At 44.6% G+C, this 27,707-nt stretch overlaps 1 protein-coding gene and 1 non-coding gene across 2 annotated transcripts in view; both read right to left on the minus strand.

The window, feature by feature from the left end:
* SLC9A2 (solute carrier family 9 member A2) overlaps nucleotides 1-27,707 on the minus strand; it is a 92,291-nt gene that overhangs the window by 30,417 nt on the left and 34,167 nt on the right. The window contains exons 2-4 of the mRNA XM_059942993.1: nucleotides 25,610-26,073; nucleotides 18,579-18,829; nucleotides 314-531 (exon numbers count right to left, since the gene is read on the minus strand). Of these exons, the coding sequence (XP_059798976.1) occupies nucleotides 314-531; nucleotides 18,579-18,829; nucleotides 25,610-26,073 (933 nt within the window). The remainder of the gene's footprint in view (nucleotides 1-313; nucleotides 532-18,578; nucleotides 18,830-25,609; nucleotides 26,074-27,707) is intronic.
* On the minus strand, nucleotides 12,595-12,667 carry TRNAG-UCC (transfer RNA glycine (anticodon UCC)). Its single transcript has one exon. It is a non-coding gene; the product is annotated as a tRNA-Gly (tRNA).

The following is a 27,707-nucleotide window of genomic DNA, read 5'->3' on the forward strand; positions in this document are numbered from 1 at the left end:
CATTCCTCCTCCTGGCTCGCATCACTGGGCTCTTGGAATCAGAGACGCCAAGAGAGGTTAATTCCACTTAAAGCAAACGCGTGAAGATACTCCGGGGAGGAAAGAGTATGTCAGGATGAGGGGAGAGGAGGAGAAGGAGGAGAAGGGAGAGGCCGTGGAGAGTGAGGAGGTGGAGGAAGGAGATAAGAAAGACAAGAGCCCAAGACGAAGAAGAGAAGCAGCGGCAGCAGCGACAAAGGGAAGGGGCAGGAGGAAGGGCCCATCTCTCCACGCGCGACACCCAGCGCTCACGCAGGAGACACGTGCTCATTACCCAGCGCCCTCCAGATCAGGCAGAAGGCCAGGGTGAAGCAGACGAAGGCCCAGTTCCATTCGTGGTTCTTCCCGACGGTGGACACGCCCATGAAGATGAAGATCAGGGTCTCGCTGACGCTGCTCAACATCTTCATGAAATACTTGATGGTCGTGTAGGATTTCTGAGACACGTTTTCTTCCACGTACTTATTCATGGTCATTGCGCAAGCTGTGATTCTACAAGAAGAGAGGCAGCCTCAATTGAAACAGGACGAGGGTCCCAATCAGAACATGAGTCAGCACTTAGCTAAATGGTGGCTCGACCCTTCCACCCGCGCCTACAGCACCATTGACTGATTTTTGTAAGTGAATGTGATTTGCATCCTTGGAAACCCTACTGTCTCTGGAGGTCTTCGTCGATACCCATGGCCTCAACTGCCCGGCTCTACACAGCTTTCCAGCCTGGGGATGTGGACTTAGGCACCATCACCTATACTGCCAGTATCACAAATATAGACAAACAAGTCCATAATACACTCAAAACCCATCATCTTCCTATAAAGCCAGTTCCATCTTCTCTATTCCTCTAGGGCCCCAAATGCTAAGCTATCGCTTAAAATCCTAAGCTTGAAACTAGGGTCACATTGGAATTCTCTCTGCATCTCCTTGCTATCCCCCTCACCATCTTACTGGTCACCAATTGTTTTCTAACCCTCATCCTGAATCTCTTGGACCCACCCACTCTTTTTTACCCCGACGCCTTAATTCCGGGTCTCCTTTCTACTTATCTACGATATCCACTTCTGGGAAATTCAAAACGTATTCACAGGCTCTGAAAATTCCTAGTGGAAAGAAACGGTTTTGCTTGTTTTCCCAGCACTTCCAAAACTCTGGGACCACAGAGGTCTTCATGTCCCTTTCCCTTGACATCTATTTTTTTTTTAACTTTTTATTTAATATTGGAACATAGTTGATTAACAATGTTGTGTTAGTTTCAGGTGTACAGAAAAGTGATTCAGTTATACATATACATGTATCTATTCTTCTTCAAATTCTTCCCATTTAGGTTGTTATAGAATATTGAGCAGAGTTCCCTGTGCTATACCGTAGGTCCTTGTTGGTTATCTATTTTAAATATAGTAGTGTGTGAGCTTCCCTGGTGGCACAGTGGTTAAGAATCCGCCCATGCAGGGGACGCGGGTTCGAGCCCTGGTCCGGGAAGATCCCACATGCCGCGGAGCAACTAAGCCTGTGCGCCACAACTACTGAGCCTGTGCTCTAGAGCCCGCAAGCCGCAACTACTGAGCCCACGTGCCACAACTACTGAAGCCTGTGTACCTAGAGCCCATGCTCCGCAACAGGAGAAGCCATTGCAATGAGAAGCCCACGCACTGCAATGAAGAGCAGCCCCTGCTCACCGCAACTAGAGAAAAGCCCGCGAGCAGCAACGAAGACCCAAGGCAGCCGAAAATAAATAAATAAATTTATAAAAAATAAGTAAATATAGTAGTATGTACATATCAACCCCAAACTCCCTAACTATCCCTTCCCCCACCCTTCCCCCCGGTAACCGTAAGTTCCTTCTCTAAGTCTGAGTCTGTTTCTGTTTTGTAAATAAATTCACTTGTATCATTTTTTTTCAGATTCTGCATATAAGCGATATCGTATGATAGTTGTCCTTTTCTGTCTGACTTCACTCAGTATGATAATCTCTACGTCCATTCACATTGCTGCAAATGGCATTATTTCATTCTTTTTGATGGCTGAGTAATATTCCATTGTCTATATGTACCACATCTATTATAATACCACACCTCTGCACAGTCTGAGGAAGGAAGGGCTCAGGATGCAGCCCAGACTCCTAGGTTGGACGCCCGAAGCTCTGCACACTCTCCCCTCAGTGACAATTCCAGGTCCCCCGACCCCCAACCCTCTCTCCACTGAGCACCCAGCACATGCTCAATGGTCTGTAATTTCCCAAAGGGGCCCTGCTCTGTGCTGTCTTCTTGGCTGGAATGTACCCCTGGCCAACTCAAAGGCCACCCACAGGGGGAAATTTAGTATCAGCTGGGTGATAGCTCATACCAGCCTCCATCTAAGGAGACACAGTTACTAGAAATTACCAAAAAGGCATCATTATCCAAGGGTGCTGTAGAATGAAACAGGACAGAATCTGAGTGAGCTGCCCGCCTTCCACTGAGCGATAACTGTGCCATGAGCTAACCGCTGGTCATGATCTGTGAAGTTTCCCACCTTCTCAGAGCTCTAGAGCTGCAATGACCCTACGAGCTTTCCCCCAACCCCCTTCAACCACTGCACTTAGTCTCCCTTACCCTGAGATGTCTGATGTTTTACCAAAATCTTCCTACTTTGAGCATAAGGATAAGTAGAAGAATGAAAATCTAAGGGCCTTCTGAGTTGAGACCTAAACAGGTAACCATGAATATATCTCACTGCAAGGAACAGACCTGTTCCTTCCATAGAAAACATGTATATCTATTCTGTGCCCCCTACGAAAACAAAACAAAGACCCCACCAAGCCAAGGACCATGCATTTAGCCTCAACGTCCCTGCCCACAGATTGAGCAGGTATTTCTTTCCGATTTATATGAGTGAGGAATGCATAATTCCTGTGGCTCCCCAAACAAAGAGAACCTTATTAAATGGGCCAGTAAAATTCAGCAGCACAAACACACAGCAGAACCTGTGAAGAGCTGAGGGCTTATCTAATAAGAGTCCATGTCTACAGAGCCTCCACTCTGCCAGGGACGGTGCAAACGCTTTGTGTGAGTTATGTCAGTCAACCTCCTCACAAGCCTCTGAGGCAAGTGCTGTCATGGTTCCCATTTTACGGATGAGAGAACAAAGGCAGACAGAGGTCCAGTGACTCAAGGTCACACAACTAATTGATGGTGGTGCCAGGATTTTAACCCAGGCAGTCCGACTCAAAGCCAGCGCTGTTAGGGACCTACCTCTCGCTCTTCCTGAGCTCTCAGTGAGCTCGATTATCCCTGATAAAAGTGAGGTCCTCCTCCCCTGCCAGGCCCGTGTGCATCCTTTCCCAAGCACAAGCCTCTTTCATTGGTTTCCTATGGCTGTGGTATTAGCAAATACTTAGTGGCTTAACAATAACACAAGTTTATCACCTTACACTTCCAGAGGTCATAAGTCCAAAATCATTTTCATTCTCTTCTTGACCTGGGGCTAACGCCAAGGTGCCGACAGGACTGTGTTACTTCAGGAGGCTCTAGGGGAGAATCAGTTCCTTGCCTTTTCTACTTTCTGGAGGCTTCTCACATTCCGTGGCTCGTGGCCACATCATGCCGACCTCTGCCTGCCTGGTCCCATCTCCTCTGACTCTGACCCTCCTGCCTTCCTCTCATAAGGACCTCTGTGATTTCATCCAGCCCACCTGGATAATCCACTGTTCTCTCCCCATCTCAGGACCCTAACTTGATCACATTGGCGAAGTCCCCTCTGCCATGCAGGGTAACATATCCCCAGGTTCTGGGGACTTAGACCTTTGGGGACCATCGCTCAGCTGGCCACAGTGTTATTGGCACTCACCTCCCTTGTGTGGTGGCCACGACCAAGGGCACGTCCCCCGTGGGCGCGGCCAGGGCTGCTTACATGTGCCTGGTGACCGAAGCAAGCGGGAGCTCTGTCACACTGGCCTGACATGAAAGCCTGGACCCTCCCCCAGCACAGCGGGCAGTAGACACTGCGGACCACAGTGGCAGGTGGCACCACTGTCAGCACCACCTGAATATAAACCACTCGTTTACGGCATTTCTGAACATTTTCATCTTTCATATTTTGGCTCAATTTTTTTTAAATCAGACTTTAAAAAGTAAAAGTTGCCCAATACTAAGTAATGAGGGCAAAAGCCAGAAGAATCTGAATCATACTATGTTTTATGAAGAAAAGACACATACACAGTAGCACACACTAATGAACCTTCTTAAATGGTGCCAAGTTGAAAGTCTGTAACAAAACCAATAAGGGCCATCATTCCTTCTTGAATTCTCTTATCCCGTGCAAAAGATGCTTTAAAATGGTTTGACTATTAAGCATTTAAACTTAAAGACAAATACGGAGAATGATAAACACCAAAGTACATACCACCCAGCTTTTTCCAATCACTTTTACTTTTAACAATAAAGCATCAGCTATAGAGTTGAAACCCCTACATTTCTCATACCAACCCTATTTCCCTCTGTCCCTCTTGGATTTGGATTTTTTGTTTATCATTCAAAAAGTGATTGTTAAAAGGCTAAAGAAAGTTGCTCTTGTGTATGTGCTAATTATTTCCCTCTGAGATCACGTTCACATCATTCACTGGGAAAAATACAAACCATACAGGCAAAATGTAATCTTCAGCTCGTTAAATGAGCAATTAAACAAAAATTTCTATTCAGAAATTATTGAAAACTATAGCTTTGATGTAGGAATAAAAAAATACATGAGGGCTTCCCTGGTGGCGCAGTGGTTGAGAATCTGCCTGCTAATGCAGGGGACACGGGTTCGAGCCCTGGTCTGGGAAGAGCCCACATGCCGCAGAGCAACTAGGCCCGTGAGCCACAACTACTGAGCCTGCGCGTCTGGAGCCTGTGCTCCGCAACAAGAGAGGCCGTGATAGTGAGAGGCCCGCGCACCGCGATGAAGAGTGGCCCCCGCTCACCGCAACTGGAGAAAGCCCTTGCACAGAAACGAAGACCCAACACAGCCAAAAATAAAAAAATAAAAATAAATAAAATAAAAAATACATGAATTATACATGAATGTTCACGGGATCATTTTCCATTGCTTTGTATCCTTAACATGACACCAGAGTGAAGCTCCTGTGTGCCAGATACCTCCCTGTAACTCAACACCACCCCCGAACAGCACAGGTGCGATCCTCCGGGGGAAAAACACCCTCAGCAGGTACCAGAGGCCCCAGAGCCCGGCAATGCCCTGTTCAGGAAACGCGGGTGTGTCTATGACGCGGATGCACCATACAGGCTGGGGACAAATGTTTCAAGGTCGCGTTCCGACCTGTCACGTACAGCTCCATACACACACCCTCTCAAGCAAAGGCCAGGAGGTGTTTCTTTGCAAAGAGGGGTCTTGTTTGCTGTAGGATGCTCTAACCTACATCAAACCACCTCACCTTCAGTAACATCCTACGTACACAAAACTACAAATGAGTTAGTCTCCCTTCAATTAGGGAGGGACACACAATAATACAGTCTCCCTGGAAGAGAGAAGAATAAAACCTTCCTGCCCCTTTCCTGGATCATCACCTATAGCTGATAGTATTAACCATCAGCATAAGTTTGACCCTCCTTCATTTTTCTAAAAGAATTATGAGACGCTTCTAGAGCTGGGAACTGGTGTGGACTGGAGCCTTACTGGGTTTGGAGCTCGTGGCCAGCAGTGCCTTGGGTAGGAGGTCACATCATAGCAAATCACAGTAGCACTGAAGCACGTACAAAGAGGGACGATTTCTTTCTCCACCAGAGAGAACTCATGAAACTTTCACACCTGAAGTCCACAGCCTCTCGCCCTCATTCTGAACATCAGTGTGATAATATCCACACCAAAATAATAACCAAAATAACTCGTTACATTTTAGAAAACTCTAGTTGAATTTCTTAACTCTAAAGCTCCTTCAAACATAAAACTATTGGCCTTCAGTATTCCCAGTCTGACCTTACTTTTATCAGCTCACGTCATTGAATCATCTTTCTCCCTGTTTCCATGTAGATCTCTCTGTCCTAATCTTCCAATTTAGTTCATATGATCAGGAATAACAACTGAACATTAACCAATATTTTCTTAGCGTCTACTCTGGGTCAAGTTCTGGGCTGGGATCTAGGAAGATGAAAGCAAATAAGAGGCAGCTTCTACTTTCAAGAGTTCGTGGTCTAAGAGGAGAAAGAGTCATGGAAAGGTAACTGTAACACAGCATGGCAAGTGCCAGAAACGGAGAAGGGGAAGGATGCTTCGGGAGCACAGGAAAGGAAATCGTTGCTTCTGCCACAAAAGAGGGGACATTTGAGCAGAATCTTCATGGGTAAGTGAGAGCTCCCCGAGCAGGAAGAAGAGGGAAGTGATCCAGGAAAAGAAGAGGACACATTCAGAGCCATGAAAGAAACGAACAGGTTGGTATATTCAGGGACCTGCAGAATTGACTCTGCTGCAGGGGAGAGAGAGGAGGAGAAGGTTCACAGGTGAGGACACGGAAGTTAGGGGCCAGGTAATGACATGTGACATAACTCTTACATGTCATGCTTAGGAGCCCATTGTATAGGCTGGTGGGGAAAATGAGAGATTATATCTTCCACCATGTAATTCATGTTTAATCTCCCCAAACCAACTGGAAGCTTCATGGGGGAAGAAGTGTCATCAATGCTTATCACAGTGCCTGGCACCTCATTAATGTGTTCTGAATGGATGATGACGCGGATCCAAGGATGGATTATTCATCGGAACGGTGGTGTGTCATGGACAGATTTGCATTTTAGAAAGAGAACTCCGAAGGACATGGAGAGGACAGATCTGGAGGAGAAAGACCTAGAGCTTGGAGTCCATTTGTTTCCCACAGTGGTTTTTCGTTCGGTTTTCAAAATCCATTGCAGCACCTGGCCCGTATAACCTCCCAAAAAAGGTCTATGTTTGGACAGGTGTTAGGTTCCATTCCGTGGGACCACGTGGAGGTAAGGTTCATATAGAATTCACTGGGGCCCTCTGCTTTGTTATTATCTTGCCTCACATGGTGGTTTAACATAAATGTAGGGTGATTATCACCAATTTAGAGACGGAGAAGCTAAAGCACTATAATTAGCGGTTTTTACATTCACCAGCAATTGAGGTTTTCTTCATCACTGTATCACTGTCAATGCAGCATACAAAAAAATTCAGGCCAGCTAATACTGTCTCAACGGGCTTCCGGGGGAAAACAGACTTTCTATTCAGATAATCTGTCGCTGGACCATTCTCTGAATAGAAAATTCCAACAAACACTTTTATCTATAGTACTCCACGACTCCACCCTGGCAGCCAATGAATCGATGTTCACGTCTGTGGATGTTCACTTCCTTGCCACCAGAACCCACACTCTGAGAGAGCAGGGGCGACCCTTCATCCACAGGTAGCATGGGTCCCTGCACGCAGCGGTACCAAGCGTACGTTCGCCTGATGCTGGCTGCGTCCACCTTAATGGAGATCCACAGCCCTTCACTAGGCAGTCGGCGGCATCTGTAGAACCAAAGGGAACGGCATCCATGAGGATGGCGGGCGGTGAAGGCAGATTTCTGGCTGTGAAGATAAAACATACACATACCTTGTCTGTGTTCACTTTCATATGGTGTAGCCATGACTCGGTTAGTTCAGTTTATAAATACTAGTGCTTTTATTTTTTTGAAGAGTGGTCAATTCTCTAATTTCGATTCCCACGTTAGACCTGTTCGGTAATCTGAACTGTTAAGAATTAGAACTGAGCTGACAGAAAGAATGTTGCAAAATTCTTTCATGCCTACTCCATGCCTGTGCGTGATCTTAAAAAGTATGGATTCAGTTGCAGGCAAATACAGCCCAAATAACTGTTGCATATTCTCCATAAAGACTTTGCCAAACATAAAAGCATACGCTACTAATCAGTGCCAAGCATTAGCAAAGATGAAGAACAATTAAAAAGCTTTCTCTGTATTGATTAAAGCCAGGTCTGTGGTGACTCAGGGTACACTGTATGTTCTCAGAATAAAGTACTCACTCATGTGAGGTAAATTAATTATTCCAGGGCACGAATTTACTATACAATGGATTGCCTCTTCCAGAAAACCTGACAACCAAGAGAAAGTGAGTTTGACATATGAGAAAAATTTTTTTTAAATTCTTTTTCAAAGAAATATCCAACCACCAAAACTGAACAACCTTTCTTAAAATAGCAAAATGAAATAAATTCAAACAATTATAGATGCTTGATTATTCACGCAGTCTTGCCCATTTCATGGATTTTCCACATCTTGTGTTTTTTTCTACTTTAGATGCTTTCAATTCAGCTACTGTTTATAGCTCATTTCCTGCCTCCTAAAGCAAGCATGGTCTTGTGGAAAGAACACATAAGAGATCACAGCTCAGGGTCAAAAGTGTGATGAAACACAAGGCATCAAGGGACCCACGGCATCCACTGACTCTAGTTGGGGACTGTTGACAAAGGCATGAGAGGCAGGAAGACTGGACCAAGAGCTTGCTGATGGAATTGAAGTTTTCCAGCTGGAGAATGCCTGGTGGGCACTGGGGGTGGGCTGCAGGTGGGACCTGGGTATGAGAAACAGCCACGTGACAACCTTGCACCAATGAGCATGCAGGGTGTTCTCAGGATTCAACAGGAGCACCAGGACCGTCAGCGGAAGTTGTTCTGTTCTGGAAGCTCTCGCTGCTCCTCGCACAAGTGGCACAGCAGTATTTCTAAAAGTACGGTTTGTGGACCACGTGATCATGAGAAGTCCATGGAAAGACGCAAATGCCAAGGCTCCCTCTCAGACCTATGGACGCAGAATCTCTGGCGGGGGCCTAGGGTTCTGTATCTGTAACAACCTTTCCAGGTGATTCCTAAATACATCAAAGTTTGTGGAAACCAAGGGGGCACAGGCAGACAGTTCAGAAGGGGATGAATGAATGAGAAAAAGAGCTGACATTTGAATGCTGTTATTTAAAGATTTATTGGGGAGGGAAAATAAGGGCTAACATGAGATTTGAGGACTAGTGTGGATTTAATGACACTTTCCCACCTATTCTCCCTTCCCTTCCCTTCTTTCAAATTCCATTACTTGTACGTTCCCACCTTCTCTTGCCTGGACTAATGCACAGGTGCCTTCACCCTGCTGCCGGCCACACGTCCCCACCCTCCTGCCCAGACAGATTCCTCAGCCCTGGGGCGTCCAGTGAGCCTGACACCATGCCCTCCAGCTTCCACCCCAGAGTACTATTCAAATATTATCAGTGTCATACGGGATGGTGTAGAAGGGTTTAGAAGCTCTCCAATCACGTATTCACTAGAAAGCAGAAATAAAGTGTGTCACCTCCCTGCTTATTACAGTTTCCAAAGGCTCCTGATTGTCTACAGAACAAGACAGGTCAAGACTAGGCATCTGCTAGGGGTTGAGGGGAAGGAGGGATTGGGAGTTTGGGATTAGCAGATGCAAACTATTATATATAGGATGGATAAACCACAAGGTCCTACTCTATAGCACAGGGAACTCTATTCAATATCCTGTGATAAACCATAATGGAAAAGAATATGAAAAATAATATATATATGTATAACTGAGTCACTTCGCTGTACACCAGAAATCAACACGACATTGTAAATCAACTCTACTTCAATAAAATTTTTAAAAAATTAAAAAAAGACTAGGTATCCGCCTCTCTCATCACCCTCGACTCAGTTCTTGGATGTAGCCCAGCAATTCACCTGCGAGGCTTCTGCCTCTACCCAGAATGCCCTTCTCTCCATCACTAGGGCTTCAACCCGGGGAGGGGGGGGGTCACCAGCCCCACCTCCACTGTATCATTTATATGCTTTATTATCAAGGACCGAGTTTTCCTTGACTTGTAGTCAACACAGATGGGAATGGCCATCTCCCCCCAAGTAAGTTTATGCTCACTGCTTTCTTCTGCTAACAGACTATTTCTTAAACCGTAGGGCTGGTCATGTGACACAGTCTGATCCAATCACAGTTCTCCAAATCCCTGGGCCAATCAGAGTCCTTCCTTTGAAATTCCTTCTAACTGGGGCTGGCAGGGTAGATCTCTCTTTATAGGGACAGGGTTGTAGAGATATAGAACTCAATTTGTCTGTGACCTTTGTTTTGATGAGAAGGAAGTCATCACATAGAGGAAGACAAAGTTGAGAGAGAAAGACGGTCCAGGTGACATGGGAGTCCCTGGTCCCATCAACCCAAGGCCAAATCTACAAGAATTTATTTATATGAGCCGACACATTCCCCCTTTATGGTGTAATCTGGTTTGATTTGGGTTTCCCTTACTAACCCAGAGGCTCCCTCTATTGCCTGAGCTGGGCTCCTGGTTACAAAGACCCCGGTGACTCAAGTTATACAGCTGCGGGTTAGCTGTGAGAGTGCAGTGGGAAGACAGACTCATGGCCCCTCGGGCCTGGGAACACTGAAGATGTCAGACCATGTGCGGTTGGGGGGAGGGGAAAGAGGCAGCAGAGAGGGAGGGCACACGAAGAGAAACGCTAGAGCATCAGAACGCTCACAGAGTCTCCTGGCCAGGAAACCAAGCGAGGAAGGCTTAGGGTTCACACCAGGCTGGCTTCCTACCCTGAGCAGGGAACAACCACACCAAGGGGGGTTCCATCAAGGTCAAGGGGCAACAGGTTTTCCTTTGGGCAACTATCTGTTCTTGGAAGAGCAAAGCTTGACCCCCGCCCATAGCTGAATTCCCTGGTCTAATGCCCTCACGAAAGGAATGGAAATGTGATCTTAGTCGTGTGTCCAAAACTGTCATGCTCAGAAGTGCAAGCTGGGTGGTCACTGTACACTGTGTCTCACTATCAGTTTTCTGAAAATGTTTTCATTAAAACAGAAAAGGGAATTATTCTTGGAAATTATACCATATTTACATTTCTGTTTATAATCCTATTTTGCACCTTGGCCTACATATTACTAGAAAATAACTTTAGCCTTATTATTGCTTAGCCTTCAGAGTCTGAAAGACGAAAATGCCACTTTAAATTGTAAGCTCTAGACCAAGAGCAATGTAGTGATGACTTGATCATCAAATCATTTTCTACAATATACTTGAAACACAGGCCAGCAGTAATATAATCATTTTCAGATAAAGACAAAGACCAGTCAAGAAACAGTCAGAAAAGTAAAGTGATGGCAGAACCAAACAGCAAAAACTAATGGTGAGCTCTATAGAGCAAAGCTAACGGAGATATGATACAAGCCATATATGTAATCTTCGATTTTCTAATAGTCATGGTTAAAAATGTAAAAAGATGCTGGTGAAGGCAACTTTCATAATATGTTTACTTAATGCAACAGATCTAATACACTGTCATTTCAACATGCAAGCAATATAAAAAACATTAATGAGATATTCTACAATCTCTTCGTACTAAATCCTAAAAATCTGATGTCCATTTTACACTTAGAACACACCTCAAGTTAGACTGGCCACATTTTAAGTGCTCAAAAGCCACATGTAGCACATGACCACAACAGTGGATTACACTCAGGAAAACAAAAAAACTGGCAGTCTACCAGTTTTGTTCCTCCTTCAAAAAACCAAGCAAATACTGGAGTTTACCAGCAGAATCTATTTCATTAAAAGTTTAAACCATCAAAATAAATGAAAATAAGTTCCCGAATCATTTACACTAATCTGGGCAGGTACTGTGTGATCTCACGTATCTGGAATCTAAAAAAGCAAAGTCACAGAAACAGAGAGTCAATTGGTGGTTGCCAGGGGCTTGCAGGGGTTGTACGGGAAACAGGTAACAGTGGTCACAGGCTACAAACTTCCAATTATAAGATGAATAAGTTCTGGGATCTAAGGGGCAGTATGGTGACTGGAAAATCCTGGATGTGATGGTACATTCGATAGTACAGGCAGTTAACAATACTGTTATTGTGTACTTGAAAGTTCTCACCACACACACACAAAGAAGGGTAGCTATGTGAGGTGATGAACGTGTCAGCTAACTTTATGGCGGTGATCCTTTTGCTATATACATATATTATCTAATCATCACGTTTTTACACCTTAAACTCACACAATGATGTGTGTCAATCACATCTCAATAAAGCTAGGGGGAAAAAAAGGGTTATCATTTCAAATCCCTTCCTGCCTTTTCTAGTCTTGCCCTGCAGGTGAGGCAAAATTATACAAAAGAAAACAAAAGATAGGTGAGTCACCATTAAAAATACAATACAGCTTTGTTTCTTTTTCACTTTTTTCCTGAATGTGTCCAGAAAATTAAGGGAGATACGATTTGTCCTTTTTCTATTATTTAACTAATTTCCTGCCTCAGTTTACTATCTTCCTCCCTTACCCACTGCCCCCTGCCATGTAGTGTTCGAGGTGGCCATATAAGGGTTTTTTTAAAATATTTTATTTTGGCAGTTTTGAAATACATACTGTTCTTCCACTTTCATAGGTTTGTTATTTTACAATTTGATTTAACTTAAATAGAACTGAATTGGTCACTGTAACAAACTCATTCTTTCTGTTTTGTTTTGTTTTTTTGCTGCACCACGCAGCATGCGGGGTGCAGGATCTTAGTTCCCCGACCAGGGATCGAACCTGGGCCCCCTGCAGTGGAAGTGCAGAGTCTTAACCACCAGACCACCAGGGAAGTCCCCATATAAGATTTTAAAGAGGTCAGTTCTGACCAGTCAGAGCTATCGGTGAAGGCATACAGCAGCATCAAAAACAAAGCTTTTATTTGCCAAGACGATATAAAGTACAAAGAGACGGTGAACAACAGAGCACGAGACCCAGAGCCATAGACGGAAGCCTGCGTTATGGTCCCCTCTCTCCTTTCCCTCCAAACTCTACCTCCCTGCTGTTCCACGTGATGTGCGGGCATGCACAGACACCCCCAGCACCTGGACTTAGCCCTGGTCTAAAGCGTCCTCTCTACCTGTCCTGCTCCAAGAGCCCCAGCTGGCCTGCACTGAAGCCAATAGCTACTCTGCATGCTGGCTGCAGGATTAAGCCAGTTCTTACGCAACTGACTCAGTCTTTAAATAGCCATTTCTTCTAAAAGAAAATTTTTTTGTTTGTTTCAGGGGAAGATGTGGGTGTTAGGTTAGGGGTGAGTTTGAAGTTTAAAGCTCCAACTAGAAATAAGATGATGTGGCCTGCTCGCTCTCTGGTTTTTCAGGCTTTAAGACTAATTCAATTTACATGGAGGCCAGGCCAGAGACTAGGTGATAAATGATGACTTGTGTGCAGACTAGCATTTATCCAGGTTGTGTTATCCAGATTGTTTTGTTAAAGCTCCAGGTCACCTTCTTACACGGAGAAAAACATCCAGTAAACATGAGAAAAGGCTAGGGAAAACTAATAAAAGATACCTGTCTTACACTCAAAATAAACAAACCATCAAACATGATGCTTTGGACCATGTTTTATGAATGTCTTGAAATGTCACGTGCTCTTTTCTTTTGAGAAGACCCGTAAACGTGAACTAGTCATCCCGGCCTGTAGGGCTCTGGTTTCGTATGACTGTATCTTGAAGAGATGGTCTTCTAACTGCTACAACTGGTGGGCAAACCAGGAGCAACCAGAAGAAGCAGCTACAAAATGGCCAGCAAAAGCATGCTTTCTTATTGTTCTCAAAGTTTTCAATAGATGACAATCACCAATTCATACAAAGGAAAACAGGAAAGAAAGGGAACATGATCTTCACAGCTTCCACAGTGACCGCTTCCGTCCAGCGAGATCAGCCCTGCTCCTTGACTTTATCCCTGAGCCTATAATTCTGGAAATTCCTGTTAAAGTCTCATTTTAAAAATATCATTGAAAGGTGCTTGTTTTTGTTGTTAGAGTGGATACTGGGACATATCCTGGACGGGCCTGTTAACTGGAGACCCAGGGCCCAGGCCTCACCCTACAGCCATGGTTTTTGCCCACCAGGGCCTCACTTTGCTCATTCATAAGATGGAACTGGTAATTACCATTTCCTACTTTCTTTGCAATAATGCTGCTAGAATAATTGAAACAACAAATAGAAAATATTTTAAGTGCCCTCTAGAGAAGAAAGACTAAGGAATTATCAACCCATGAAAACAAAACTAAAGAATATTGGGTGCCTGCTGTCCTATCAGAAGGAGGACTTGGCCATGTTCTTGTAAATTCGTAGAGCACAGCAAAGAGATATCAGTATTTCCCGGCAGGCTGCCGGCTGCTGTGGGGACCAAGCATCTCCCTCTTCAGGACGGTGGATTTTCAGCATCCCATGACTGGATTCCAGGGCAATGTACAAGGTGAGGACCAGAAAGGTGCCTGATGTCCACAAGGGGGAACAGAGTTCCAGCTCAGTTCATGTCGGTGTGGATCTGAACTTAGGAATTCCTTAGGCATCTGTTAGTGTCCTTGGGTAAGGGGGATGATGGGAATCATTTTTGTTTTATCTCTGCGCAGTTTTCTGAACATAAAGCTCAAAACACGTGAGCCAAGACACAAATTTCTAAAATCAATGCTATGAGTCCCCTCTCCAACCCCAACTATTGAGCTGTGGTACTCGAAGTGTCCAATGCTATTGAGACGTGAGGGGTCTTGTTTAAGAGACTAGAAACTTTCCCTTAACTTTAGCTCTAGAGCTGTGGAAACACACTCTGACGCATGCACATGCACACACACACATGCACATGTACACACTTTCCCTACCTACAACAACTTATCCCAGTATAGAAATGAGCAGAAAGATATTAGAAAATTAGAAAACAGGAACTTTCATCTACCCCCTAGTGTTTGAAGCTAAAACTCTCCTGAACACACAGGAAGACGTGGACACAAATAATTCCTTAACGTTAAATTAAGAATTGAAGTATTAGGAGAGGCCACAAAGGGGAAAGAAAACCTAAGACTGTCCAGAAGTCAGCTCTCCAAACAGCTTCTAAGACAAAGAACGAGAAGACAGATGGAACTCCACCTCCTATTAATTTACTTGTTGTCAGTGAAAAATCACATCAGATCACAAGTTCATGACAAAAAACCAATAGCAGTGATAGTAGGCTTTGTGGATACCAAGATACACTGCTTCCAACATCTTTCCAAAGAAATCAAAATGCTAGAATCCTGCCCAGTGCTTTCCTACCTACAACTAACACAACACTGTAAAGCAACTATACTCCAATAAAAATTTTTTTTAATTTACATAGAGTAAAATTCACTTTTCTTTGGTATAGAGTTCTGTGAAGTGAGATAAATGCAAACAGCTGTAGAACCTTCACTACAATCAAGATATAGAACAGTTTCATCACTCCCACAAATTCTTTCATTCTGCCCCCTTCTAGTCAACCCTTCTCTTCATGTCTATCCTCTGGAAATCACTTATCTGTTTTGTCTCTATAGGTTTGCCATTCACAAAATATCTTATAACTGGAATCACACTGTATTTATCCTTTAGAATCTGAGTTCTCTCACTTAGCAATATATATCTGAGATTTATCCATGTTGTTGCATATGTTAATTAATAGTTCATTACTTTTTATTGCTGAGTGGGATTCCATTGTACACATGTACCATAATTAATTTATTCATTCACCAGATGAAAGACATCTGAGTTGTTTCTAGGTTTTGGTGATTATGAATAAAGCTGCTGTAAACATTCACACACACACACACAAAAAAGACACTGCATTTTGAACCCAGACCCATCTTCTGCTCTACAGAAAGACGTTTCTTTTTCATCACACTTTTGTATCAACTACCTGCTCATTACATGATCTCATTCTAAGACAGGCTGCCCAAGAGTCCACCCAAGACAAAGCTGAAGCACAGGGGCATCGGAAAGGCATTAAGAAGAGGAAGGAAGAAGGCGAGAGGGATGGAGAAGTGGGAGAGAGGGGAGGACAAACCCTGGGAGGACCAGGTTTCACGCTCCACACTTTTACAAATTCAGAGAGAGAGGCTTCAACCCTTCTCTCAGCTCCCCAGCTGTCTGACCCCTCTGCTGATTTCCCTTTCCGTGTGGCTCCCATTTCTCTTAAACAAACAGAGACTCTACTGAGCATGCTCAGAAGTCACGTGCCTTCACCCCCATTAACCTTAACATCTGCTTTTAAACGGTAAAAGGAGGTGCCATCAGCATGAAGTACGATAGGAATTTCTACACTCGGTACAAGTTAAATGCGGAACAAATGACGAGTTCTATAATAGAGGTGTCCGTGGATGTGCAATGTTAATTACGTCATGACACCAACGCCCTGGACCGACATCCTCCAGTAAGGACGGTGATTACAGCGTAGACGTGCACACGATGCACTTTCCAAAGGGCGGACATGCACGTCTGTGATGTACCCCATACAGGGACAACACACACGGTCAGGTTTTGAAGACCACGCTAATCACCCCACCTTAGGAAACAGGGTGTGACTTCTGAGAACGAACACACTACGACGGAAATCTGTCCCTTCGCTCGCTCTCACAGCATTAACAGGGGTACATGGTAAAATGCAAAAGTGTCTAAATCTCCTGGAATATTTCATGTAATTGTTAACATAATTTCAGTGCACTCACTGTGTGCTATGACAATGTTCATGTCAACGTAATAAAGGACTTTTCTGTGCACTAAGTTGTACGGTGAATGTTCACTTTGAAGTTGTGGACAAAGGTGAGGTTTTTCATCTGCCGACAAACCACAGTAGAGAACTACCCGTGCAGTTTCCCAGGAACACGTGGCCCCATTTGTCCCTGACGTCCTAATTCCCAGAGCAAGGAAAGCCCTGATCCCGTCTTTGCAGGAGGTCGGGGGCGTGAGGCATCACAAGCGCTGTGGACTCTGGGCCCCTCAGACATTTCTAAGCAGAGACGCGCCAGCACTCCAAGCCCATCCGACACTTCACCTGTCCTCCCCACACTCGGGACAAGCATATTTAGGTAACTCTGTGAGGGTTCTAGAACTTCTACATGGGCACTTGGTTGAAATATATTCAAGGTTCTTACACCAACCATTGCTACAATACTGCTGGGAAACTGGACACAAAGTCCCTGCCCTGTAATCTTTGCAGAGACCTTGTCACCAGCTGATCGGACACTTTCAATGACACCAGTCAAAGAACAGTGAGGAAACTGGAAGTCATACAAAAATGATATGAATAGCCACCAGGAAGACACTGCACATTTCATTACTGGGTCAGACTGGATTAATACGGTGCTTTATTTAGGTTCCCTGGGATACAGAAAACCACACAACCTTCTAACGCATGGCTTTCGCTACAGTGGGTTCCACTCTGCTCGTGGAGGGAGACGAAACCTCATCTGCTTCTGCTATGAAAGTGGTGATACGGGGCAAAAACAAAACCATCTTTAATCAAAGCATCACCTAAATCAGGGTGCAAGAGAAAACTTCAGGAAGAACTAGACCTACGTTTACAACATAAAACTCTAAATAGCATAGCAGGCCCCAGCAGGAGAGCCTAACATGTATTAAGCTGTAAATAAATATTTGTCAAAATTAAAATTTTTTTTTTTTTGGCCACAAGGCTTGAGGGATCTTAGTTCCCTGACCAGGGATCGAACCCAGGGCCCCAGGAGTGGAAGTGCGAAGTCCTAGCCATCGGACTGCCAGGGAATTCCCCAAAATTAAAACTTTGACAGGCATTCCATTAGTAAGCATTTCTCACTGGCCCTAGACAAGGTGTGACCATAATATGACAGGCTTATTCTTGGAAGCTGCAGAAACATCCACACCCAACAAGTACCCTCCTTCAAAGTGACCCTCCAAAGGCTAAAACTGGATCCAAACGCTACCATTCTTCGGCCACTTGTAGAACTTTTTGAGAACGTCCTTCCAAATCAGTTAGTGAATGATACACAACTGCGTATTTAATAAATAATTTCTTGCTTTATCCACTTCTTGCTTTATAACCATACCTCTTTCTTTAAGAAGCTGAACTCAAAGTACACGATGGCGTGCCTTATTCACTGAATTTTGCTTTGAATGATGTAAAGCTATGATCTCAAATCAAATCTAACATACAGAGTGAAGGTTCTCTACTACTAACATTGTTCAAAGGAATTGACATAAGCAATTCCAGAATTCCAGACGAAGTTTGGGGGAGACAGCCTGGGTGGAGTTAGTGGACCTGAGCAACACTGAATGGGCATCAAACTCAGAAAATTCTTGGTGCCTGACCATCCGCCCCAACCCTTTATTGTCTTATTTCATGAGATCCAAGAGGTCACTTTTAAGGCTTCCATTTTAGCACCGGGTCATTTGCCTACATTTTTTTTTTTTTTTTGGCCGCATGCGGGATCTTAGTTCCCGGACCAGGGATCGAACCCGGGCCCCCTGCAGTGGAAGCGCGGAGTCTCAACCACTGGACTGTCAGGGAAGTCCCTCTTTAGGATACACTTGGCTGATCCATACTTTCATTTCTTTGAAACAAAGAGAAAATCTACTTTTAATTTTTCTTAAAAGAATTCAAGAACATCTACTCTTTTACATAACATATTCAACTTTCACATCACAGCTTAGAATACGTGAATTCCACGAAATGCCACCAAGTGCTTTTAACAAGGAGTCCAATACTTACGCCACGATGCCCGACAGGTGGAACATCTCGGCTGTGATGTAGGACAAATAGCTGTACAGGAAGACGAACAGCGGTTCGATCACGCGGATGTTGTGTGTGAAGCGAGTGGTAAACGCCGCGATGAAGCCCAGGAAGATGCCAATCAGCACCCCGCCAATCCCCACGACGAAGAAGTTGGCGATTCCAGCAAACACGTCGATGGTCTCGATGGTCTTCATCTGACAGAAAGACTTGAACAGGTTGTACAAGACCTATGGGAGAGGCAGAGGGCACGTCAGGACCCCCCAACTTCCCCGACATCCTCACGGCCCCAGAAATCTTCCTGCCTCCTAACAAGGGCGTGTCTTCTGCACCCCAAAGTGGACGATCAGTGGGAGTGGCTGGCCATCTCTTTATCTCATATTTTAACAGTGCATTTAATAGCTGCAAACAAAAAGCACTGATGAAAGCGTGTCATCAAGAAAACTATTTCTAGACGTGAGAGAAAGGAGACTTCAAAGTTATTTACATGACTTACTGCTAAAACATCATTTTTTGGATCCTAAAGGATTATTTTAAACGGCTTGGTTGCCCTTCAACATACCCTGCTTGCGTTGCCAGTGCTTGGGAAGGAGTATGTCACGGAGAAAGCTTGTCAGTGCTGGCTGTGAATTTAGGGACACTTCAAGGACCCTGTTGTGGGGTTGCACCATGGAAGGGACCCACCCATCCATAGAGGTCCCCTCCCTGAAGACCATCCTCCTCCCAGGTCACTGAGGTCCTTGCCCCGCCCACACATGCACCTCTGGCGAAACACAAGACCCGATGGGGTTTTCTTCAAGCCAAGAGGCAGCAACCAGTGTGTGTGTGTGTGTGTGTGTGTGTGTGTGTGTGTGTATCTACTGTAACTTCATGCACATTTGTCTTTCTAAAGTGATGAGACTACACTATTGCTTGGTTTCTGAAAAATTTACACAGTCTTTTACATAGTTTAATTAAGTCAGGCATTCACACCTGCCGGGCAGGATGCTTTCAAACATGTTTCCAAGGATCACTGAGCAAATGGCATGGGAAGTGATGCCTTCCTCTGGAGTAATTTTTTCATGAAGCCAGCAAGTGAAATACAGTCAGGCACATGCCCTGCTTCTTGTGATATTTGCCGAGGGAATCTCTAAGGAAGCCGGCTAATGGGACACTGGGATGAACACCTTTGGAGTACAGGCCATGCTACACCCTCCTTGGGATTCTGAGAGACTCAAAATTAAACCCATCCGTCCACGGGCACACAAAACGTCAGAGGCGATACCAGGATCCAGGTCTCCTACCTCTGGGTCAGTTCTTCAATTTTAACCATGAGAATGAGTCAGACACTCTGCTAACCAGAGTGTGTCCTGGCAAAAAGCCATTTCACCCTTTTCTACTTCACTTACGGTCCTTTATAGCCTACACATTACAGGTTTCGGGGAACCTTTTTCTCTTTCCTACTGGATCATAAAGTCCTTGTAATTAAGGATCTCACCTTATTATGATTTACTTCTTCCATGTTGCCTAGTAGATAACAATAAATGTCTGTTGGTTTTGACAAAAACAAAAAAACAAAAAACAGTGGATTATTACTTAGAAAGCACTGGGCTTTTCCCTTCTCTTGATTGTTGGTGTAACAGTTGAGAGCATTTGGTATTGGACCAGCAAGAAATGACTTGAGTTTAAGAGAAGAAAAAAGGCAACTCACAAGCCCGAGGACTTAAATATCCTGAAGGATCATCATTTGCCAGAAAAGAACTGGCTTCAAGTCGTGCTGCTTCCTTGCAACCAGAGACTGCTGCGTACGTCAGATTTCATCCACATCAACACGCCACGATCACTTCCTGAGAGCGGATCAGAGACGTGCTATATTTACCCCTTGCCTCTAAAGAGCCCACTCACCGGTCACCTGCTGCCCAGGGAGAGGGACAGATTTTCCAGCCTCCAGCCCTGCACAGATAGCCTCCCCGGGCCACTCGGGCTCTGGGTTCCGACCCCCCGTTTCCACTTGCCTGCCTCCCGCCTGCACCAGTTGAGTGCCCCCTGCAGCTACTACAAGACTCACTTCCTTTATTCCATTCCTCGCTCTCAAATTGAAAATCGCTGGCTGCCTGACTTAGGGAAGAAGGCTCAATACACCTGATGCATTTTTTTAATGCGTTGTGACACCCTGCGGTCTAGGACAGGGTCTCACCACGGCTCTACAAAGCACACCGTATGTATTCAGCCCTGCCCCTGGCTTCTCTCGACAGAAACCCAGCCCCTAAACCGAGGGAAACTCTATCTGTCTTCCATGGCGCCGCTCAAGTCGCTGTTCCTCTCCGGCCTTCCTGGATTCGTACAGCGCCTGTGAGTCGTCCTTCCCTCTGCCCCTCCTGCAACACAGATGATGCCCCAAGCCATCCAGCATTTGGGGACGCGCCATCCATCCTGCGTTGCTGGCGCTGCCTCTTGAATGCCAACCTCATTTCCTCCGAGAAATTAGAAACTCCCTGTGCACAGAAGCCATGTCTTCTCCTCTTTCTGTCTCAGCTCCCCTCCCTACCCCATCTAGACACTGATGAGGCCTCCAAAGGAAGCCCAGGTACTCGTGCCAAAGGAACAACGGGAATACACCGTAATCTTTCCCAAGCTGTTTTCCTGGCAGCCCCAGCCGTGGCATCTCTCAAAGGTACATTCTGTGTTTAATATCCCTTTAGGTTTTTGCAAAGAGTAAAGCTGAGTCACAGGCCCTTCACCTTCAGTGCGTTGTCAGAAGCTCCAGTTTCATCATTCCACTTCCTCGGATGCCGGGGCCACCTTACGAGAAACTAGCTTAGGTAGAGACGTTACCTTGACAACCAGAAAGCTTTCCATAACCTCCCACCCGTTGTACACTGAACCTGATACCTAGGGATGGGCACAAGATAAAATTCTTTTAGTTACAACCAGCCGTAACCCCACAGTTAGTTCATGCCAGTCACGTCCTTTAATTTTACCACAAGGGAATCTATATAGAAAGGTGCTTTTGAAGTTATCATTTATATGTAGTCTATGTATATGTATTATGTATGTGGCTACAATTATGTCTCTAGTTGGTCTGTGCAAAGTTGACCTCAACTTGACAACTGTATCTTTAGAAAACCGAAAAGCCAGGGGTGCCTGTCTGCTGGATGCTATCAATATAACAGGCTAATGTGACAGCTGAGTACTTTCAAATGTTTCTATTCATTATTATGTTTTTAAAAATACTTGTGTATATTAAAATTAGATATGATCTGTTCTGAACTTTGATTTAAAATGTGCAACAATGCAGTGAAATTATGTACTGCAAGGACACAAACAATACAGGGTTTTTGTCCAGCATAGCTCTGTTCCAGAAAAATCGTTTTCAGGTCACTTTTCCTGACATGAAACACAAAGGATAATCATTTTTGCATAAGTAATTTTAAATCTGCTCTGCTATTTGCATAAGCAAAATTAAGGACCAAGTGGTCACTCTTTACTCTCCAGCTTCCTGAGTTAAATTCCACTGCACGGCACATAATGTCTGGGCCGTTAGTGTGTATCCCTAGCTTCTGACTTAAGAGCCAGCTCTCCTTAACCAACTCTAGTTAGGGTAGACTGAGGAAACTCTTGAAATGTTCTTGGAAAATGTGTCAGAATATTCAGTGGTTGCCTTCACACCTTCTAGAAATTACCGTGTAAGCCTAACTCATTCGATCATGGACTACAATGGGAACAGCAGTACTTCTCAGACAGCTGAGAACCCGAACAATCTTTACCCAATAAGCGAAAGTTTGAAAGGTTTTCTTAAAATATTTCCTATAAGGGAAAGCACAAAAATCCTATTTAAAAATCTCAGCTTTTTCTTTTTTGACTGTCATTTCTCCAGTTAATTCCATTCTATGATAGACCCAGACCATAGAACAAAGATTTTGACTTCAATTTATATTATATATTATCAACTTCCCTTTGCTTTGAGACATTTTTATGGCAGGTTTTCTCCCTTGCAAATCTTCTAAGCTCACTATTGAACTTACCAGTTAATTGCCTGACCTACAATTCTGCTCAAGCACCAGCCTACGTTTTTAACCTGACTTCTCTCTGTTTACTCTCTACCCTTCTAGCTGCAGCATTTAGTGACTCATCCTTCTCCATGTATGCAGCAGGGTCTATGTTTTTCATACTTTTCCCTAACCCATGAGTTCCTTAAACCTCTCCTAGAGATAAGACTAGATGAATGAATCAAAGAATCTTCTATAAAACATCTCTACCTCTATTCTTTGAGAACACCTGACTAGGAGACAAAATTATAATTTTTTATACCATCTTCTAATTGTTCCTAACACCTGGTCAATTCAGCCCACTATTCAGCCAGTCTGGTGAAGGAAATACCTGGCGGGTTATTCTTCAGTGTTAGGTGGGCAAACCCCCCCAAGCATGCCCTGATACCTGTGGGAGGTGGCTTTAAGGGTCCACATGGCTTTCGGCCCAGGGTAAATAACCTACCAACGAAGCCTCTTTCATCTGAAACCACTAGAGTCCTTCTGACTTACAGGCTTTGGCCTGGAAACAAGGGCTCCACGTCTAAAGAGCAGCCATATGCCCTTTCTCCGTCCTTGGCCTGCTTCCTGCAGTAGAATGGCTGGCCCTCAACCTGGCTCACTGCCCTCTCCGGGGCAGCCCTCCGTCTCGTCCGTAAAACCGCATCTGATGGCTTCGAGCCTCTGGACAGAAAGCACAGGATGTGCCTCTGGAAGGCACGCTTTAAAGGGTAGTTTAGCCAGATCGTTTGCTGAGATCTGATTCTTGACACACTCAAAGAATGGACCACCGAGGCGACTGAATGAGAAATCTCAGAAGAGAAGGGAAAGCAGTGCAAAGATACGGCAGGTCATTCTGAAACTGACCTGATGTTGCTACCTTGCCCTAGGAGGAATGCAGCAGGGTGCTATTATTTCTTTGTAAAGTTTCCTATACCCTAAATAGACCCAAGATTCCCACACTGAAATTCCCACAGTCTCCCTAGAACCAAGGTAAAAATGTATATATCAAACATTAGTCACGATGGAAAACTTCATGCCTCCGGAAATGAGAATGAGTTATAAAACATCTTCATTGTTATGGCAGTTTCCCAGTTAAAATTTAATACTGGTGAGTTAATGACTAAGCACCGTTAATGAATAATGGAATAAATGAAGTGGGTTTTGTTACTTGAGTGAGGTAACTGCACTGTCTCGAAATAGCTCTTAGCTATACTAAAAAATGGGGTTTCCTTATCAGTAAATTATTTTTATGTAATAATATCTACATGGAGTTGACAAACATCCTTAAAGGTGATATTTTATTCAGGTCAGGGGTCTGAATACAGGCTAACAGAGAATAATGTTGGTTTCTATGTTAACCTGTTTTTTGTGTGTCACATTATTGTAAAGTTTAACTGAATTATTAAAAGGATATTCTAAGCTTGTTTCTGAAGCTGATCACAGTAATCTATCTTTGGACAAGGATCAGATGCCCCATGACCTGCACACAAGACATTAAACATACTGGAAAAGACATCAGTTAAAGAACCCTCTCGGGGACTTGCCTTGGTGGTCCAGTGGTTAAGAATCCACCTTCCAATGCAGGGGACGTGCGTTCGATCCCTGCTGGGGGAGCTAAGATCCCACATGCCGTGGGGCAACTAAGCCCGCGCGCCGCAACTACTGAGCCCGCAGGCTCTGGAGCCCGCGAGCCACAACAGAGAGAAGCTCGCACGCTGCAACGAAGATCCTGCGTGCCGCAACTAAGACCCGACGCAGCCAAATAAATAAAGTAAATAAATAAATTTTTCAAAAATAAAAATTTAAAAAAGTGACAAATTACAAAAAGAATCCTCTCTCCAACTTAGATGGAGGGACCCTCATCAGGCACTCTTTAAGTAACACATACACACTAAAACTGAAGCGAATTGACTCTTTTTTCTCTTGAAATCTATGTTAACTTTTAAATGAATCAGGAATACCATTTTAATAATAGGAACTAACAGAGGGGATAATATAAATTACTTAAGTTACTTAAATACACTTTACTTAACATTTCCTTCAATTTTCTTATTTGCGAAATGGGAAGAATACCTATTTCGTAGGCTGTTATAAAACTCCGAGCACAAGGTATGCGTTCGCTACCATTCCTATCACCATCACTACTACAGAATCCTGGCTAACATAAAACAGCATCACCAGTGCCCGCTGACTGGTTAACCAGCCCAAGGTCACCTGAGTGTCCTTGACTGGTGGAGAAGGTCTGGACAGCCATGTGGGGGAGGGGAGAGGCTTCTCGCCTGAGCTCAGGAAGCAGGTCAACCCTCCTAACGTTCAGCTCATGACAGCCTCTGACTCTAATTATGTGGCAATTAGTGAGAATTAAAAATAGTTTGCATTTTCTGAATAAATACCCATTTATGGGAAAATGGTGAGGACCCGAAGTCTGCCGGCTAAGAAGAGGAAGTGAGTTGTGTGACGAAAAATTTGCCTCCGATCTGGAAATAAAAAATACACCCTCCCCAGATGGAGAACGGCACCCAGTGGGCGCGGTCCTTTCACCTGTACTATACACGTCACACACTGAGAGCAGCACTTCCCACAAAGAACGCTGGGGCCTTGAGTCCTTTGAATTCTGATCAAAAGCCATCACTGTGGAAGCTGTCACAGTGAGAAACCTCCAGGGGTACACAGGTCACAGTCACTGTGATGCTTCTCTGGCAGCAGCAAAGCCGTACAAGCAGACACCAGCCGTACAAGCAGACACCAGCCACACAGCTGGCAGGATCCAGGCAAAATGAAGTGAGGGGCCCTTTGTAGAATCACAGATAAATAACGAATAATAAATTTGCTGAGAATTTTAAGACAGCGAGAACAGAGCCTTGAACCAAGGGAGGGGCCCTTCCCAGCGCAGGGCTGGGGACCGCTCAGCTGCCTGCCCTGCAAACAGGGTCTCCCCTCGGCGGCTGGTGGGTGGCGGCCCCGGCCTGGTGGAGTGATGTCGTGTGAACCGTCACTCACCACTGTCACGGCATCATTCAGCAGGGACTCCCCGAAGACCAGGATGTAGAGCTGCTCGTTGACTTGGATATTCTCGAAGACAGCGAGCACGGCCACGGGGTCCACGGCCGAGATTAAGCTGCCAAAGAGCAGATTCTGCAGCAAAGTGATGTCACTCAGGCCGAAGGCTTCGATCTGGCAGATGCCAAACAGGGACACCCCGATGCCAATGGAATTCCAAAGCGTCCCGACCACGGCGTACCAGAAGATGGTGCCGATGTTCTCGAAGAACGGGCGGGTGGGCATGAAATAGCCCGCATCCAGCACGATGGGGGGGAGGAGGTACAGGAAAAACACATCCGTCTTCATGGCCGGGGGGGATTTCTCATCCACTCCAAAAATAATCCCACCCAGCAGAAGTCCAACCATGATGAGGAGGCAGCTCTCAGGCACTATGGTGGGTAACTTGTGATACAGATGGAAGCCTGTTCAAGAAGAAATAAAGAAAGACGAAATTTGGGTTATGTGAGAATTCTGGAAAAGGCAAACTGGTTCTCTCTGACAGAACCAATAGGTCCTATTTCAAAATCTCCCAGGTCAACGTAATTGGCTACACACTGGCTTTAGATATTACGATGCAAAAAGTCAGATGATCCCCTTAAAACTATTCACAAAGCACATTCAGGTACACATTTCAATTTAAGTCAGAAGTAGAATACTATAGGAACATGATATCTAAACAGCACAGCTTTCATCTAAATGCCTATTAAGTTTTCTTAAGTAAGACAATGCAATTTTACATTTGAAGCAATATTGTGATTCCCAAGACATTTTCAGATGTCACAAACAATTTCATCCTCATAAAAACCCTGAGGAGTAGGCAAGGAGGCATTTTCACCCCTTTTTTTATTTAAGTGGAAACTGAGGCTCAAAAAGATACGAGGTCTTGCCAAGGTGGCCAGACCACAGGCCAGGTTTTGGATCACCGCGGTCCCCTCTGGTATTGAGAAGAGTTTGTAACTTCCTGAATATCAGTATTTCTAATTTCAGATTCCTTCATTTGGAATGCTGAATACGTTTAATTTTCAGATGTCTGCTCCTTCAGAGACAACCAAATCAACATCAAAGGTCCATCAGATAACTACCGAAAAGTGAGGCGTATAAACACGCCATGATCTCCAATGTCATAGAGTTTCTAATCAAGGCAGGAACAGATGTGTTTATGACTTACTCTAGTATAAGGCATCATATGGTAAAGCCCCAGTCAAGCACTAAGGGAACAGAGAAGAGGAAATCTGCTGAGGATGGCATGGACGAGGCTGCATCTTGCATTAATCACGTAGAGAAGGCAGGAAGAGTCTCCTAAGAAGTGAAGGAACGGAAGAAAACACCTTTTCCTAATTCGTGGTGGAGCCCAGTGTGGCTTTAATGCAGACACCATGTTAGGCGGCGGCCCGTAGCAGGGAAACGGGAGGGAAATGCGGGTGGTACCAGCGTGTGGGCAACACAGGAAGCAACCTCACACACGGAAGTCACCTGGCAGGGCTTACGTGAGGCCAGCCCTTATTGGCAAGGCAATAGCGGGCCATCCTGAAGGCATTTCATACCTTTTAGAATTAAAGCAGCAAATGGAAATTATCTGAATTATAGGAAGATTGTATTAAAATGCAGAGTAAGTCCTTAGAAACTTACAATCACCGCAAGTTTAACAAGTAAACCCTTAGAAGCCTACAAACCACACTGAAGTCATAGCATGAAATATGTGTGGCCCCCCCCCCCAAAACGTAACCATAATTTGAAGAAATTTTAAATTTCTTTAAGAGTTAATTTCTAAATAATAAAGTGAACATCTTTTTATATTGGGTATTCAACTCATCCCTCCAGCTTGGATTATTTTCTTACTCATGTTACAGCAGACTCCAATCATCATCGGAGAATAAATGCATTCAGCTGATGCAGCCACACCGGACCCCTGACCCTCTGGCCTGTTGACCTCTCTGTGTTAAACAGAGAAGTTAAAAAAAAATATGTCCACTGAAAACCACATATTTGCAACCCCTCCGCACGCTGACTCCTGCTTCTATAGCAACTTTCCCTGTAAGATAAGGATAACCTGGTA

The sequence above is a fragment of the Balaenoptera ricei genome, chromosome 13 (assembly GCF_028023285.1).
Source record: "Balaenoptera ricei isolate mBalRic1 chromosome 13, mBalRic1.hap2, whole genome shotgun sequence".
NCBI lineage: Eukaryota > Metazoa > Chordata > Mammalia > Artiodactyla > Balaenopteridae > Balaenoptera > Balaenoptera ricei.